This window comes from Convolutriloba macropyga, chromosome 5 (assembly GCF_964194025.1).
Source record: "Convolutriloba macropyga chromosome 5, txConMacr16.3, whole genome shotgun sequence".
In the NCBI taxonomy this organism is placed as follows: Eukaryota; Metazoa; Xenacoelomorpha; order Acoela; family Convolutidae; genus Convolutriloba; species Convolutriloba macropyga.
The window spans coordinates 45,733,409-45,751,210 of record NC_134472.1 but is presented as its reverse complement, the minus strand read 5'-3'; the positions used below and the strand labels follow the sequence as shown (position 1 = coordinate 45,751,210).

Below are 17,802 nucleotides of genomic sequence, written 5' to 3'. Positions count from 1 at the left end.
CCTGCAAATGGTGTATTCCTGAGACACATCTTGTTACTAAGGAAGCACACTGAGAAGAAATAGTCACATTCTTTACAAAGAAGTAACATTGTCGGCGAACTTTTTTCATTTGGATAATCTTCTATTGTAAAATCATTCAAAATTGAAAAAGACATTTAGTTTTTGGATTAACCATATTTCGTTAAAAGAACCATTAGAAATAGTTTTTACATGGTGATAGTACGATGTTTCTTAATTAAAAACTTAGCTACTCTACTTCAACTCGATTCGGTTCATTTATTAAATCATTGATTTTTAAAAATAAAGTGACTCAGAGAAAACACTCCGTTTGTTAGCACGCAGTTTGTTAACGTTGAAAGCGTGCACAAAACACAAACGATAACTTTAAAAAATATATTAGCTTTTCAAAGGCTTATTTGTTGTTGGTGTTTGGTAAGCATTATTTTATATTGTTACTTATAAACTTGTGTCTCTAAATGGAAAAATAGAGAGAATAAACTGTTTGCATTTCCCACCACTAAACCAACTGTTAACATCAATTTTAAACGAATCTGTACAGATTTATAAAAAGTATTCGAGATGCTTTGAGATTGAGAATGCTCTACAATGACAGCGTGAGGAAACACTAAATTTTTTATTAGGATCTGTTGCCTGCATCCCCCTCCCTCCACCCCCCCCCCCCCCCCCCCGTCGACTAATACTTTTGTTTTCATTAGCATGAGTGACACCAAAACCAACAAATGCGTGTGTATTGTAAAGTCATTTCCCAAGCACAGTATGTTTCAAGAATTGTATTCTGTGGAACAAAGGCAACAAAAACAATTAGTGTCGCTTGTTTTTTGTTTAAAAAAAAAATGCAGATACCAGCAAGTTTTATCTTTATTCATAAGACTTGCATATTTCACCTTGAGCACTGAAAAATTATCATTAGGTTGAATAAAGAAAACTTGCTCAAGAAAAATTAACCGAATATGTCACTGCGTTCCACGTTTGTAGTATCGTATATATACAGGAAGATCGGGGGGATCCTTTCGAGATCCTTTCGGCAGAGGGGGATCCCTGATCCCTTAGGGGAGATCTTTTATGCTAAGAAAGTGGTAATCGTGCTACATTAATTTGTGTGGCGGCTTTTTGTTGGTATATATATATATTTCGCGAGCGCGAGAGCGGGGAGATCCTTCATGTTTGTTGTACTTTCGCTACATGTATTTGTGTGAATATAATTTGGTTTGGAGCTCAAGTGGTCAATCCTAGGAGGTAAGACTAGGATTCATGTTGCCAGAATAATATTTGGTGAAAAGGCTTCACAAAACGATAAAAACCATTGATCTAAAAATGTTCATGAAATTTACCTGGAGATAAAAACAATTATCCAAAGTAAGATGAAAGCATTCTGTATTTTCTAGCTTCTTATCAATACCTTGATCCTGATATTGATTTGGAGGCAACATTGAAGCTGAGACCGTATGGCGGTCTAGTTGGAATTGATAATTCGTCGCTGGACAACTACTTCAAATCGTTCAAAATACTTCGACTTCATGTAATACTCCACGACGCATTGGCTTATATAGCAGAGTTCAGTCATAAAGGCTCTGGATACTCCTATGTGTTACCTTGTCCAATTACGAACGAGTATTTGGGTCACATCACGGGATTGGCTTTTTGTTTGTTTGAGAAGACGTTCGAAAACAATTTGTTCACTTTGTTGAAATGATGAAACAAGAAATAGTGATATTAGATTTTGAAGGTTTTCGATACAAGAAAACTGGTTTTATAAAAAAGGATTTATCGCTTTGTTCAAATAATTATTCGGACACAATTCTTTTTCTTCCGCCAGTTTCCTACGACTCACTTTCCGCTTGTGACACGAGATCTCATAAGCGGGTTACTAAAACGTTACATGGTTTGTCTTGGAACAGCGGTACTTATCCTTACTGGTTTCTATTGCAAATTTTTATCGCCATTAAACTTCGGTTTCCGTTAGTGAAATTCTATGCCAAAGGGAAAAGGAAAACAGAATCACTTCAAACTCTCTTACAGAAAGAGGTTATAGATTTGGAAACTTTTTTATGTTCGAAAGTTTAAGATACTAAATCGCCAGTTGATAATATTACTTGCACTCTGCACTCTCTCTACCTGCCAGAAAAACAAAAGAGTAAACATTTTGAAAAAAGGAAAGCAAAGTTGTATTTCTATTGGATCTCCTTGCCATCCATTGAGCCGTCGAGTGGAGAAGTAAGCTTCGTCAGCTCTTCAAGTGAATTTATCTCCATGTTTGACCGTATGCAGTTGATATTATAACGAATGATAATCAGTTGACATTGTCTCTTTTAACGAATGGAAAAATAGAATCACGGGGACCGAATACTTTGCAAAAACAACAGATTCTCTGCAACAATAAGGAAATTGAGACGCTGAAGAAATATCTTTCTTTAATTGAATGCTTTCAAGTGTACCATGTCGTTACAACAGAAAATGAGAAAGCTGAAACTAACCCCTTTACCTACTATCAATTGGCCAGCGCCAGTTCAAGTAGCTCTGGACGATGACAATCTGATGAAAATAAAATGTTGGTAAGTGAAAGCAACGTAGAGTCCATTGTCTACTATGTAAGTGGATACGGCACGCAGGCAAACTATAAAGTGACTTACAAAAAAGACGAAAAAGACTCTAGATATACTACTTATGAATTCTTTTGGATTGTAGGAGAGACTAACAAAAAGGCCATTTAAACTAAAACACTGACTGCTAATTCATTTTTGCAAATAACTTACATTCAAATGAGCTTTAAAGAAGACTAGAGAGACTCCGCTAATGGAGGGGGTTTGATTTTTTTAGTTTTTGATGAGGACAATCCAGAGAGGCGTTCGTGGAAATTTTTTAATTCTCGGCTACCACGTTCCGAAGTCGTTTATTTTACTCAAATTTTAATAATACTTTTTTCTACTGTAGTGTCTTCAACCAAGCTTGTGTTTTCAGACCTTGATGGTAAAGAATCAACATTTTGGTTTTCACTGCTTTCGTGCACACTTGGCTACGTTCTTCCAAATCCAAAGCTATGAACAAAATAATATCCTCTAGCGATAGGCTTTTATGGCTGTTTGCAGTCTGTCATGTTGTGGAAAAACAGAGCTTATATTTCCAATGTTATTAAAAACGCTTTCGATCCGAACTTTTGTTCTATTTACTACTTCTATCAACACGAGCAGCCATATTTCAGCACAATAGAGCATAAAATGAACATTTTTTTCATTAAGTTTTTTGTATTCGAATTCATTTCTCAGCTGGAAACTTGTCTGCTTGTGTTTGACGATTCGTGTGAAGAAATTTTTAATTACAAAGAATTTGCAAAACTTGCAACTGTGTAATTTATGTTAAGCATATCTTATTCCAACGGAGTAAATGTTCGCGAACGATTGATCTGAACACAACCCATAACATTTTGTTGAAATCACCTGCAGACATACAGCAGATCACTTATGTTGGAAAACAATTGAACAAAACAAATTGTTTGAAGGAAAGCTATGAACTTGCAACAAGACAACCTTTTGGACACTAACTCATTGACTTAGATCAAAAAACATCAGACTGCTTACGTTATTGTTCAAATATTGTACAACCAGTTCCAACAATTTTTTATCTACCGTCCTACAAAGCGGTTATCGCTACTTTGACAGATGAGAGAGAAAGAGTTATGTTTGCTAAAGCTAATGCTTGAGCTGCCCGAGAGCAATTTCAGAAAGTTCATCAAACAAGCACCAAATAGCTTTACAGCCTTTCTCTGTGAGTGTTTGTTCTATGTGATCAATGGCAACGTTCCAGTGAACCAGCAGTTACTTAAAAATCAGAAGAAATCATTTCATCAATTATTATCAAAGGAAACAAGTTTGGAGAAAAAACGAAACGTTTTAGCCAAAAAAACATAACTCAAGGGGATTTTCGTGCTATATTTACTTGATGGTCGAATAATGCATGCAGAAGAATTTGCTTTGATCCCCAAGAGGATGTTCAATTCGAAAAACCCAACCAAGGAAGAAAAATTTGAAAATCCAATGTATCAGAAAAAAGCAACTCAGTTAGCACTCCTACAAAAGACTAATCCTAATTTCGAACGAAATAATGAGAAAAAAGTACAAGATAAGGACACTAACATTGATAGGTCAATCAAGAGAACAAAGAGTAGCGGCGATGCAACAAGTATAGCAGATGATGTAGGAACCGAAATTTTTTTTAGTAATGACAGTGAAATAGAGCCACAAGTGAAAAAGGAGGGATTCAGCGATCGACTCAATAATCTTAGAACTGAAAATAGAGGATAAAAACAAAACCCAAAGAGCTGCAATTATCCTAATTAAAATTTTCAATTCAAATGGTGTTTCTATCAGTGAAGAAGCTAACATTCTACGCATTGACGGTGAGCCTCAAGGAGTAGATGTAACAAGCTTTTTGTGCAATTTACAACAACCCACAAAAAAACTGACTTGTCAAAGTAATCCAAAATCTTGAGTGAACTTGCTATATCAGCTGACTTGGTTTATAATTCTCACGCAAAAAAAGTTGTAGATCAGTTTTAAAGTGAAGATGAAAAGGAAACTGCATAAAAACAACCGAAGCAAAAAAACAAAAAAAGAGCAAGAAGGAAGACGATCTGAACCAAAGGAAAACAACGCAGAGCCACGAGTTGATGAAAATCAAGAGAAGACAGCGTAAGAGGCGCGTAGAAAGTACTGGGATTTCTATTGACGATGTGCGGAAAAATGACAAGCTCTATTTAAACGGGCCTGCGTCATTTGGAAGCGCAAAGAGGTTGCAAAATTTGAGTAAATTATCAATGAAGAAAATTAAAATGTATCTGGAAACGAAAACATCCTTCAACAAATACCGTTCACGTCGCCTCAGATTTCCAAGGCTTAGGGTTGTTGTTGACAACATAAATGAGATCTGGTCCGTTGATTTAGCATATCTTGAAAAACTTGCAAAATCAAACCGTGGTGTAAAATATCTGCTTGCTGCTGTTGACTTTTTCTCAAGCAAGGTATCTCAGGGTTGAGCCACTGAAAACGATATACGCCACAGAGACAGCACAGGTTTTCAAGAAGATGATCAAGCACAAACAACCTGAAAAAGTTTGGTTTGATGACGGCACAGAGTTCCTAGGTGCCTTGAAAACCCTATGCACTGAACGTGGAATTCATTTCTACAGTACGTTCAAGGAGAAAAAGTCTGCATTTGCGGAAAGAAATATACTCTCTTTGAAAAACATAATCTGGAGATACTTAGAAGAAAAATGGACTCATTCATATCTAGACAATTTGGATGCGTTTGTTAAAACAATCAATTCTAGAGTAAATTGAACGACAAAGCTCGCTCCGAACAAAGAAGTCACAAAGAAAGACCTTTCCAGGCTTGTGTCCTTGACTTCAAATAGAGCAACTTCTCAAAAACCCAAATTCTGGTGATTATGTGCGCATAGTGAAAAAAGAGGAGACTTTCGGGAAGGGCCACAAACAGTCGTTTACTGACGAGGTATTTGAAATCGCATCTTTCCGAATATTGCATCCTTCCACGTACTCTCTTATTGATGCGGATAAATAATTTATCCAGGGTAAATTCTATCAACCCGAACTTCAACTAGTACGAGAGTATCCTCTAAAAAAAGGGAAGTAAATGATTCGAAGACGAGTTCACGGTACATGTTATTTCTAGCGCTTTGATGGAGATCATTGATCAAAACACGCTAACTTCGTTGAGAAGTTTTTTCAACGATGAAATTCAACTATCTGGCGACTGGAGGTTAGGTTAGCTCTAAGTGAAATTATTTTTTCGACCAAAATTCAGCACGTTGTGAATGGAGATTTGATAGCTTATAGTCTTAAGGGAATCGAGGACTCACATAGAATCACATCTGATGCCAATGTCATTTCTCGACCTTACAATGGAGAAAAACTCTCTTTCATGACTGGTTACTTTGACACTGTTCCTCAAATTCTATTTACTATCAAACGAACAGTTGGACTACCATTTTTTGTTTCCCGAAATCAGGAGTACTGGAAAATACGAAATACTTTTTTGGTAAAAATGAAGGAATCATTTTTCCTAGTGACAAAATACCCAGTATTGTGGGTTTCACAGTAAATCCAGATAAACATGGTGTAAATATTGGGTACAAAATGAATACAGCTAAATCAAATAAATTAATGAAGAGCGATGAGACAAAAGCTTATTATGGAGAAATCCCTGCTGATCAGTGCGCGGGAAAGCACCTAATATTCAACTACACAAACATTGTCAACTTGAACCAACACATAGAATAGTTTTTTTCAAATTTGGCTGTGAAAACCTAATTTCAAATACGTTTCAATCAATTTCCATAGAGCTACGTACCAAAATGGTCAATTAGTCCCCTCTTCAGGGACTGGAAAAAAAATTGACGTTACAGTTCAAAAAATTTGGTGAGTAAAATAATGAAATCGTACTACACCAATCAAGCATCTTCGTTGCCTTATTTTTCTGGACACTATAGACAAAGATGAAGTGGATTTGGAGCTTTAGCAAGTGGCATAGGTCAAATTGCCTTAACGCTTGCACAAAAATTCATTCTAGCGGCAGCAAAACGAGTCGGAAAAGAACTTCTCTCACAATGCGTATCAGAGTTAGTGGATGTTGTCAGCAAAAAAACAGGAAAAAACTAATTCGAATACAGTCAAAAAGCAAACAGGAGGCTCCTTAGCACTGCGAAGAGACGACAAAACTGAATGAATTGGAGACGGTTTAAACGTTCTGTTTCAAAAGCTAGAAAAAGTACTAATATGAGAAAGGCAGTCAAAAAATAAACAGCCAAAAAGAAGTCGGTCGGATTTCTTTGCTAGAGATAAAGATTATTGGTAATACGTTACCAACAGAGGCAACACATAGTTCCATGGATTTGTTTAAAAACCAGCGCTTCAAGTAACTTTTGATGGAAGCTTTTGTCAAAATGTAGGGCCGGTGTACAGCTCTAACGGACCCATGCTTGAATTTGAGGTGGCTTGAGAGAAAAATAATTTTATTGACCTACAAAAATAGTCTTGTAAATCAAATGCAAGATAGTTCAGGCTTTTGAAGCCGATTTGAAATAAGACGCTGGAGCTGCATTAGACGTAACCAAAACAGACGCCCCTTACTTCTGCAATAATGTTTTGCAGTTGCTCTTTTTTGACTGCACAGTATCTGCCAACGGATTAAAAATTTTAAATGCAAATGCAAATTATGCTGACAAAAGTTTCATTGAAACTGTTTTTTCTCATAACAAAGATGCAAAAGCAACTTGGTTGGCATGTCAAGCTAATTCATACGAAGAGAACCCCGAGGCAGTTCGGCAGACGAAGTAAACAGACGAAAAGCTTTGGTTAGAAAATCTGCTGAATTTAATTTTTATGGAAAAGTGGCTGTAGATTATTTTTACTTGCAATCGACATCTTTTGAATGGTCTGACGCTGCAAATTTCTTTTTGACGATCAATAGATGATTTTGTCATAATGTCCGACGATGCTGCAAAATCCTACAAAGTAAAAATAATAGAAGCTAATTTGTATGTGAGAAAAATGACGTTGAGCGATGACGTGGGTTCTGCAAATGAAAAAAATTTACTATCAAGTCCAGCGTCTTATCCATATTTGGAGACCATAACTAAAACCATTTTTGCTTCAACTGGCTAGTACAGCTGGAAAAAAGACGATGTTTTTAGCAGGGGGCCAATTCAACGTCTTTCTATATGCCTTAACACAAAAGAAGCATTTTAGGAAGCAAAGAACTAAACCCTTTCCACTTTTGTAAAATCAGGCTGGTGCAGAGTTGTATTTACCGAAATGGACTTCCTGTTGACGACAGTCCAATAAATAACACTGATGAAAAACGTTTATATTTCAACAGAATGTCAGGTTTGGCCTATATTGACAATGGTCATGGAATTAAATTATCCGAGTACCCGAGTAATTTTATTATGGTGTTTGATTTCATTAGCACTCAGCAGGCGTCGCTTGATTTTATTCATCCTGAACTCACCAATTGTTCAATTTCAATTGAACTCAAGTTTTCAGCTGCTTTGCCAAGTAATATAGAAGTTTTCAATATTGGCGAGAAAGTGAGCACTATTTTCATCGATTCGGCTTGGAAAATTTCGAAAAAATCATATTCTGACAAACTCATGGATGAAGGCGAAATAAACAGCCTGGTTCAAGCATATAAACTTCTAAGTACAAATTTTGTGGTGTCTTTGCAGCAGATAATTTTCATTTGAAATTATCAGAGAACAGTTTCATTATTGTGAATGTATCCAGCTCGGATTCTATTGGCACACATTGGACCCTTTTGTGTAGGAAGAATGGCAATTATGTTTTTGCTGATCCCCTTGGACAGAAATTAACATCATACAAATGTTTGTACAACAGACTAGCCTCTACTGCGCTTGGTATTCAAAACGTGTATGAATTGATTAGAAATCAACCTATACAAACAGAAAACTCCATTTTGTGCGGCTTATTTTGTAATTATTTTGCTCATTAGATTTAAAAAAACAGAAATTGTAAAGATGAGTGATGTTGATTTGAGTCGATTTGCGCTTCAAATGATGCTCTAACTCTACTAAAACTCTGCTTAGTTGAATAAAATCTTTTTTTTCAAAATTTTGTTTTCTCTTCAAACCCTATGCGTACAAACAAAACATCAGAATTAGCAAGCGAACCACCATATCCACTCAAAAATATATGTCCAATATTTGGCAGAAAGCATCTGAGTGTGGTCCAGACGAGATATTTTGAAATCTCTTCAGAGAATCACTTGCAAAGCTATTAGTTTGAGTTTGTTGGTTATTGGGCTTTGTAATACAATTTTGCAATGAATTTTGATGGAGTTGAAACTGTGAACTGCTTCCTTGCTGTGGTTGTTGTTAATTGTCTTCGTTCAACGTCACGTTGCTGCTGTTGTTGTTGACCTTTTGATTAGCAGCTATGTTAGAGAAGTTTGGCAACAGTTTCTGAATCGAGTGGGAGTCTATGCTCAAATTTTTGTTGTATTCGACCGCCAAAACAAGCTTCCGAAAAATTTCTCCATTCAGCTCTAGGTTATTTAAATTGGCAAACAAAATCTTGAAAGTTGTGTAAAGAAAAGGCACCGCATAACTTTTTTTAAAAATTTGATTTGTCTGAAGACTTTGTCACGTCTGATGTATCCACTAAAACATGGTAAAGGTTAGTTTTTAAAAAGCAAAAGGGATTTTCAAATTGAACACACAGCTTAATTTTTTACACCATTTAACTCCGGTTTTTCCATCACAAACTGAAAATTTAAACGCTTTCTGAAATTGTTTGAAGTAATCCGGCGATCGTTCAAACATTGCTTCAAACATTTTGATTAATCTGCGGAATCAGCCGAGGATGAGGAGGATGATTCGTGACCAGAATCTTTTTCCGCTAGTTTAGGTTTTTTAGTGACCGGTTTTTTAGCAACAGAAATCTCTTAAATCAATTTTTTTCTTTTTCTTTAATCCTTTCTGTACAATAATTTTATTATCATTACTAGGATCAAAACTAGGCACACACCACGATATATCTCTACTTTCTATATTACCATCATTAGCTACTGCATCAGCAACAGCATTAATACTAAATAGAGCTCTATCATTATTATTTCTTTTTTATATTTGTTTAAATCCTAACCCATATATAATCTTTTCTAAATCTTTCACAAATACAAATAGATCACTCATCCTAATCATCGTACACAAATGACCTCGTTCTGCAGCAGCATGATCACCTTTGATTTGACTATCTCTATTACCCTGATTTCTAACAAAACCACTCTCTTATTCATCATCAGTACTACTTAATAATATATATATATATATATATACATATATATATATATATATATATATATATATATATATATATATATATTGTAGATTAGGATGACAATGATCTATATATTCAATAGTCCTACCACCACTAGTTTCAAGCTTAACTGAACTAAATAATGCAACCATAACATAATTGCTGATCTGATATTAGCATTATCAGAAATACATCACCAGCATTATCTGATACAACAAACTCTATCTCTAGATATGAAACGTGTATATTTGAATGATTGCCTTCTCTATTGAGAATGGTATTAATATTAGTATTAACTGTATTCATTGTTGCTAGTTTATTTGCTTTGTATTTTATAATCTTACTTTTGTGTGTATAATTATTATAACCATAAGTTGCATCCAAATTAAAGTCCTTTTTTATGAGTTACAAAATGTATAACTAAAACTGTATAACTAACTACAACTATAATTATAGATATAACTATAAAGATAGCATTGTTTGAACAATAAAAATGACTGACAATTTAATCCTATATGAACTACAAAAGATACATGAAGCTCCAACTAAGACTAAAGAAGCACACACACTTAACTTTAGAATGATAAAGCCAACAGAAAAGGTTAATTTTAGTGAACTTATACTTATTACAACAAAGTTAGGTTTAATTAGGTTATCGGTTTATAACTCAGTTTTTAAAGATAATGGTAATAACAAAGACATACTATATACTTTTACTCTAACAGAACCACAGGGTTGTACGATAAATATTAAACCAGCTAATGTCTTATATCAAAATATAAGAAAGGATGGAATAGAATATATTGAATTTCATATTAAAAATGGGCATGGAAGACCAAATGAATTCAATGGTGATATGTTGGGTTTTACTTTGCATTTGATATAAACTTTCTCATAGTCATGGAATTAGACCTAGACCTAGTCATAACCATAGTCATAGTAATAGTCATGGACTTACTCATATCCTTATACTTACTCATATACTTAGACTTAGTCATAGACTTAGACTTAGACCTACTCATAGACTTAGACTTACTCAGAGACTTAGACTTAGACCTAGACTTAGTCATAGTCAAAAACTTAGACTTAGACTTAGACTTAGACTTAGACTTAATCATGAAAATTATTATCCTATTAAACTCTCCAATCCCAATTTATTCTTAGTTTTCCATTAATATTTCTGTTTTTAGATTAATCAATGACGATGTAATTATAAGGCTCTTCCCATACCTTTTTACATATATTACTAAAATCATCATAACTAAGTTCTGCTCTATTAAAGAAATCATGATATATAGCCGTGGTAGCTCTACCTCTCTGTCCAAAGAAAATAAGTGGATTACAATTCTCTCTAACATTCTGTCTATCTGCCGAGAAAATATTTTGTTTAGGATATATCATAATACAATTACTATGTCTACCTCTACAAAAGTATTCATTAATAACTGGTTCTTTTCCCGCAATATCATCAAATATCATTATCTTCCTTATGTCTTTGGGTAGTTGATCGGGAGAGGGTAAATCTTTTTTTTTAATAAACACTATGTCTTCATACTTTAGGTCTTCATATCGATCACCAGTAGGACCAATGATATATAACCTATCAGATTGTATACTACTCAAAATTAGATTCTTCAATCAGAATGTTTTTCCGCATTCACTAGGAACAGCTATTACACATCTGAAGCTTTCTGGGAATGAGGCATTGACAATTATATTATCATCATCTAGCCATGATTGTAGACTCCCATTAACATCGATCTGCGAAGCAGTTCCACTGTTAGACCTTTGGCCATGCCCTGCGATCTGCAAAGGTGATACCCTACTGCGGGGCTTTACCAGTGGGGAATTTTCTCTAAGTAGATAGATGTCAACTTCATCTTCACTATCAATGTCTTTATCTTTACAACACACATCATAAGTTCCTGGATATTTACATTGATTAGTTAGAATATTCGAAACACTCTTTATTCGAAATCCTTTATCAAAAAGATAGATCCTGTATAAACAATAAGCCCCACAACAAGATTCGTCATTTTCTTGTAGTCTCTCATTAGAGCCTAGATCAACATATTCTTCTAAGAATAAAGGTGGAATCTCAACACCAAAACTATCAAAGTAATACACAGGATCGCCTTTTCTTCTTATAACTAAAACCCAATGTGTATCACCAGTTGGATGTAGATTTACAATAATGTTAAATTTGGAATTGGCAACACTAACTGGTTTCTGATCTCGCATTATTATTTCTTTTGGAGTTAAACTTATATCTTTACCTATATCCTCTATTTGGATATTACTCATAGCTTTATTATCAATAACAAAATTTTTTTTTGAGTTCCCCAAATGATAGAATAAGCTTTTTTATATAATAAAAAATGAAGAGATGTAGTGCATGTATAATTTTTATTTTCATATCTATGTTTCGTTATATAGCATATGATTCAATACCGAGTAAACAAACAAAACTAGAAGGAAGCTTTGGTGGATTTATAAACAAAAGTCTAGTGAGATTTGAATATGAAAAGTCACCATTACATACTATTTTTTATGGTGTTACTGGTACAGAAAAAACTTATTTTATTAGACAATTCTTGAAGTTATACCAAGATCAAGATGGGGAACCATGGTCGGCGACCCATCAAGATCAAGATCGTGATCAAGATCAAAATCAAAATCAAGATAACAAAAATATAATCATAGTATGTAAAGATGAAAAAGATAGAATCGGATAAGAATACAATGAAATGTATAATGGAAATGAAACAGGGTTCACCTTATTTTGATATAGAAAACTCAATAGCCCCATTACTAGGATTTAGACTTGTCTGAAGACTTTGTCACGTCTGATGTATCCACCAAAACATGGTAAAGGTTAGTTTTTAAAATGCAAAAGGGATTTTCAAATTGAACACACAGCATAATTTTTTACGCCATTTAACTCCGGTTTTTCCATCACAAACTGAAAATTTAAACGCTTTCTGAAATTGTTTGAAGTAATCCGGCGATCGTTCAAACATTGCTTCAAACATTTTGATTAATCTGCGGAATCAGCCGAGGATGAGGAGGCTGATTCGTGACCAGATTCTTTTTCCGCTAGTTTAGGTTTTTTAGCGACCGGTTTTTTAGCAACAGAAATCTTTTATATCAATTTTTTTCTTTTTCTTTAATCCTTTCCGTACAATAATTTTATTATCATTACTAGGATCAAAACTAGGTACACACCACGATATATCTCTACGTTCTATATTACCATCATTAGCTACTGCATCAGCAACAGCATTAATACTAAATAGAGCTCTATCATTATTATTTCTTTTTTATATTAGTTTAAATCCTAACCCATATATAATCTTTTCTAAATCTTTCACAAATACAAATAGATTACTCATCCTAATTATAGTACAAAAATGACCTCATTCTGCAGCAGCATGATCACCTTTGATTTGACTATCTCTATTACCCTGATTTCTAACAAAACCACTCTCATATTCATCATCAGTACTAGTTATTAATATATATATATATTAATAGATTAGGATGACAATGATCAATATATTCAATAGTCCTACCACCACTAGTTTCAAGCTTAACTGAACTAAATAATGCAACCATATCATAATTGCTGATCTGATATTAGCATTATTAGAAATACACCACCACCATTATCTGATACAACAAACTCTATCTCTAGATATGAAACGTGTATATTTGAACGATTGACTTCTCTATTGAGAATGATATTAATATTAGTTTTAACTGTATTCATTGTTGCTAGTTTATTTGCTTTGTATTTTATAATTTTACTTTTGTGTATATAATTATTATAACCATAAGTTGCATCCAAATTAAAGTCCTTTTTTATGAGTTACAAAATGTATAACTAAAACTGTATAACTAACTACAACTATAACTATAGATATAACTATAAAGATAGCATTGTTTGAACAATAAAAATGACTGACAATTTAATCCTATATGAACTACAAAAGATACATGAAGCTCTAACTACAACTAAAGAAGCACACACACTTAACTTTAGAATGATAAAGCCAACAGAAAAGGTTAACTTTAGTGAACTTATACTTATTACAACAAAGTTAGGTTTAATTAGGTTATCGGTTTATAACTCAGTTTTTAATATGAATAGAAGAAATAATCAGTTTTTATATGAAGAAAATGGCGAAGCATGGTCAGAGATCCATAATTTAGCTGTTATACCAGGTGCATATGAATTAATGGAATAAATAGCAGAATTAAAAAAAGAAGAAACTAATGGCAATGTTATAATAGAATCTGAAAAGGATACAATAAAATGTATAATGGAAATGAAACAGGGTTCACCTAACTTTGATATAGAAAACTCAATAGCCCCATTACTAGGATTTAGAAAAATAGATAATAAATAAGGTAAATATACATCTCAAAAGATTATTGATATTATGGGTTTTAGTACCTTTAACATCCACTGTAATGTTATATCTGGTGTTAAAGATAATGGTAATAACACAGACATACTATATACTTTTACTCTAACAGAAGCACAGGGTTTTACGATAAATATTAAACCAACTAATGTCTTATATCAAAATGTAAGAAAGGATAGAGTAGAATATATTGAAATTCATATTAAAAATGAGCATGGAAGACCAAATACTCATATCCTTACTCATATCCTTATACTTACTCATAGACTTAGACTTAGTCATAGATTTAGACTTAGACCTACTCATAGACTTAGACTTACTCAGAGACTTAGACTTAGACCTAGACTTAGTCATAGTCAAAAACTTAGACTTAGACTTAGACTTAGACTTAGACTTAATCATGAAAATTATTATCCTATTAAACTCTCCAATCCCAATTTATTCTTAGTTTTCCATTAATATTTCTGTTTTTAGATTAATCAATGACGATGTAATTATAAGGCTCTTCCCATACCTTTTTACATATATTACTAAAATCATCATAACTAAGTTCTGCTCTATTAAAGAAATCATGATATATAGCCGTGGTAGCTCTACCTCTCTGTCCAAAGAAAATAAGTGGATTACAATTCTCTCTAACATTCTGTCTATCTGCCGAGAAAATATTTTGTTTAAGATATATCATAATACAATAACTATGTCTACCTCTACAAAAGTATTCATTAATAACTGATTCTTTTCCCCCAACATCATCAAACATCATTAGCTTCCTTATTTCTTTGGGTAGTTGATCGGGAGAGGGTAAATCTTTTATTTTTTTTAATAAACACTATTTCTTCATACTTTAGGTCTTCATATTGATCACCAGTAGGACCAATGTTATATAACCTATCAGATTGTATACTACTCAAAATTAGATTCTTTAATCAGAATGATTTTCCGCATTCACTAGGACCAGCTATTACACATCTGAAACTTTCTGGAATTGATGCATTGACAATTATATTATCATCATCTAGCCATGATTGTAGACTCCCATTAACATCGATCTGCGAAACAGTTCCACTGTTAGACTTTTGGCCATGCCCTGCAATCTGCGAAGGTGATACCCTACTGCGGGGTTTTACCAGTGGGGGTTTTTCTCTAAGTAGATAGATATCACCTTCACCTTCACTATCAATCTCATTATCTTTACAACACACATCACAAATTCCTGGATATTTACATTGATTAGTTAGAATATTCGAAACACTCTTTATTCTAAATCCTTTATCAAAAAGATAGATCACGTATAAACAATAAGCCCCACAACAAGATTCGTCATATTCTCGTTGTCTCTCATTAGAGCCTAGATCAACATACTCTTCTAAGAATAAAGGCGGAGTCATAACACCAAAACTATCAAAGTAATACATAGGATCGCCTTTTCTTCTTATAACTAAAACCCAATGTGTACCATCAGTTGGATGTAGATTTACAATAATGTTGAATTTGGGATTGGCAACACTAACTGGTTTCTGAACCTTCTAACTGGTTTCTGCATTATTATTTCTTTTGGAGTTAAACTTATATCTTTACCTATATCCTCTATTCTGATATTACTCATACCTTTATTATCAATACCAAATTTATTTTTGAATTCCCCAAATGATAGAATAAGCTTTTTTATATAATAAAAAATGGAGAGGGGTAGTGCATGTATATTTTTTATTTTCATATCTATGTTTCGTTATATACCATATGATTCAATACCGAGTTAACATACAAAACTAGAAGAAAACTTTGGTGGAATTTAAACAAAAGTCTAGTGAGATTTGAATATGAAAAGTCAACATTATATACTATTTTTTATGGTGATACTGGTACAGAAAAGACTTATTTTATTAGACAATACTTAAAGTTATGCCAAGATCAAGATGGCGAAGCATGGTCGGAGACCCATCAAGATCAAGATCGTGATCAAGATCAAAATCAAAATCAAGATAGCAAAAATATAATCATAGTATGTAAAGATGAAAAAGATTGGATCAATCCGGAATCTGGAAAGCCCTATAGTGATTACAATATGTGTGATATAAATTTGATCACATCAAAAAATTATGCATATGTTTCGAGATAGTGTAATTGTTCTTGATGAGATGGGTGATAAGTTAAATAAAAATATAACTTATTAATTTACAGAAGGAAGACATCATAATATTCAAATGATTGTAATGTGTCAAAAACGAGCCCAGATAATTAATACAGCAAGATTGAGTTCTGATACTATTTAATTAACAACCTATAATGGGTCTGATCTATTTAAAAAATTAAATGATTTATATAAAAGTGAACATAAGTTCTATGAAATAAATAAAGAGTTAAATAGTAACTACTATAATTGTACAGATGGAATGTCTGCTGAACTTCGTTATGGTTTGATTAAATATAATAAAAAAGAGAAAAGTTTTTTATTATTGATAGAAATAGAGCTATGATAGATGACTCGAGAGTTGGTTTCCTAGACTTAAAAGCTCTTCGTTTAAAAAATGAATTGGAAAAAAATAAGATAAATAAACTTATTGATTATATAAAACCACTAATGAATAATGCTACAGATGGAATTACTATTATTATAAATAATTATCAGTTCTACTTTTATAAACTACTTACATCAAGAGGTATTAAAATACAGATTGATGTTCTAACTAAGGAAAAAATTAAAACTAATGCTTTAAAAGTAATATCATACTTAGGCGGGATTTTAGGTACGTGATTTATGATATATAATTATATATCTCCTGATACAACAATAAAAACTGCTGGTCTTGTAGCAGCGGTTGCAAGCAGTATATTAAATAGAACAAATACTTTAATCAATTATGGTTATGGGAATCCGTCTGAATATATGAATGCAGAGACTGGCACTTTAAGCAAAAAGGGTTTGCATGATTTAAAGTATCTATATAAAAATAATCAAAAATTTAGAGATGAAATTATAAATTTCGTTGGGGGTAAGGCCCGATTGAGTAGTGAAAAGATTTTAGGAAAAAAAAGTTATGTAAGGAAACTTTAGCTATGTTTTTCTGCTCTATAGATTATACTGTAGCTTTAATTGAAACTTTGCTTAGTTTTAAATTGGAATTGTAAAATTGAAATTTTGGCTAGTTATAAATAATGATTATGGAATGTTTAGAGTGTAATTAAAAATGTGGAACTCATTTTACTCTAACTTTTCATTAAAAAATAGAACATAAGGATAAAATTAGTGGGTGTGCATGTGGAAATGAACCATTGATTGGAATTTCTATCAAGGAAATTGCTTCGCCAATCAGTGGAACCGGTTCATGGATCAAGGAACTTGCTTCGCCAATCGGTGGAGCCTGAGTCCATTCACGTAAAACACCCTGTTCTAGTTCTGGCTTTAAGTCAAGTTCTATTTCCAATTCTAGTTCTAATTCTAATTCTAATTCTAATTCTAATTCTAATTCTAACTCTAATTCTAAATCTAATTCTAATTCTAATTC

At 33.1% G+C, this 17,802-nt stretch overlaps 1 protein-coding gene across 3 annotated transcripts in view; it reads right to left on the bottom strand.

The window, feature by feature from the left end:
• The window catches only part of LOC142340035 (uncharacterized), a 50,578-nt gene that overhangs the window by 29,990 nt on the left and 2,786 nt on the right, over positions 1 to 17,802 (bottom strand). For 2 of the 3 annotated variants that reach the window (XM_075390433.1, XM_075390435.1), the window contains exon 1: positions 2 to 507. The exons of the other annotated variant lie outside the window; for it this stretch is intronic. In XM_075390433.1, the coding sequence (XP_075246548.1) occupies positions 2 to 109 (108 nt within the window). In that variant the 5' untranslated portion in view covers positions 110 to 507. Of the gene's footprint in view, position 1; positions 508 to 17,802 lie in introns of those variants that run through there. 3 annotated transcript variants of the gene reach the window in all.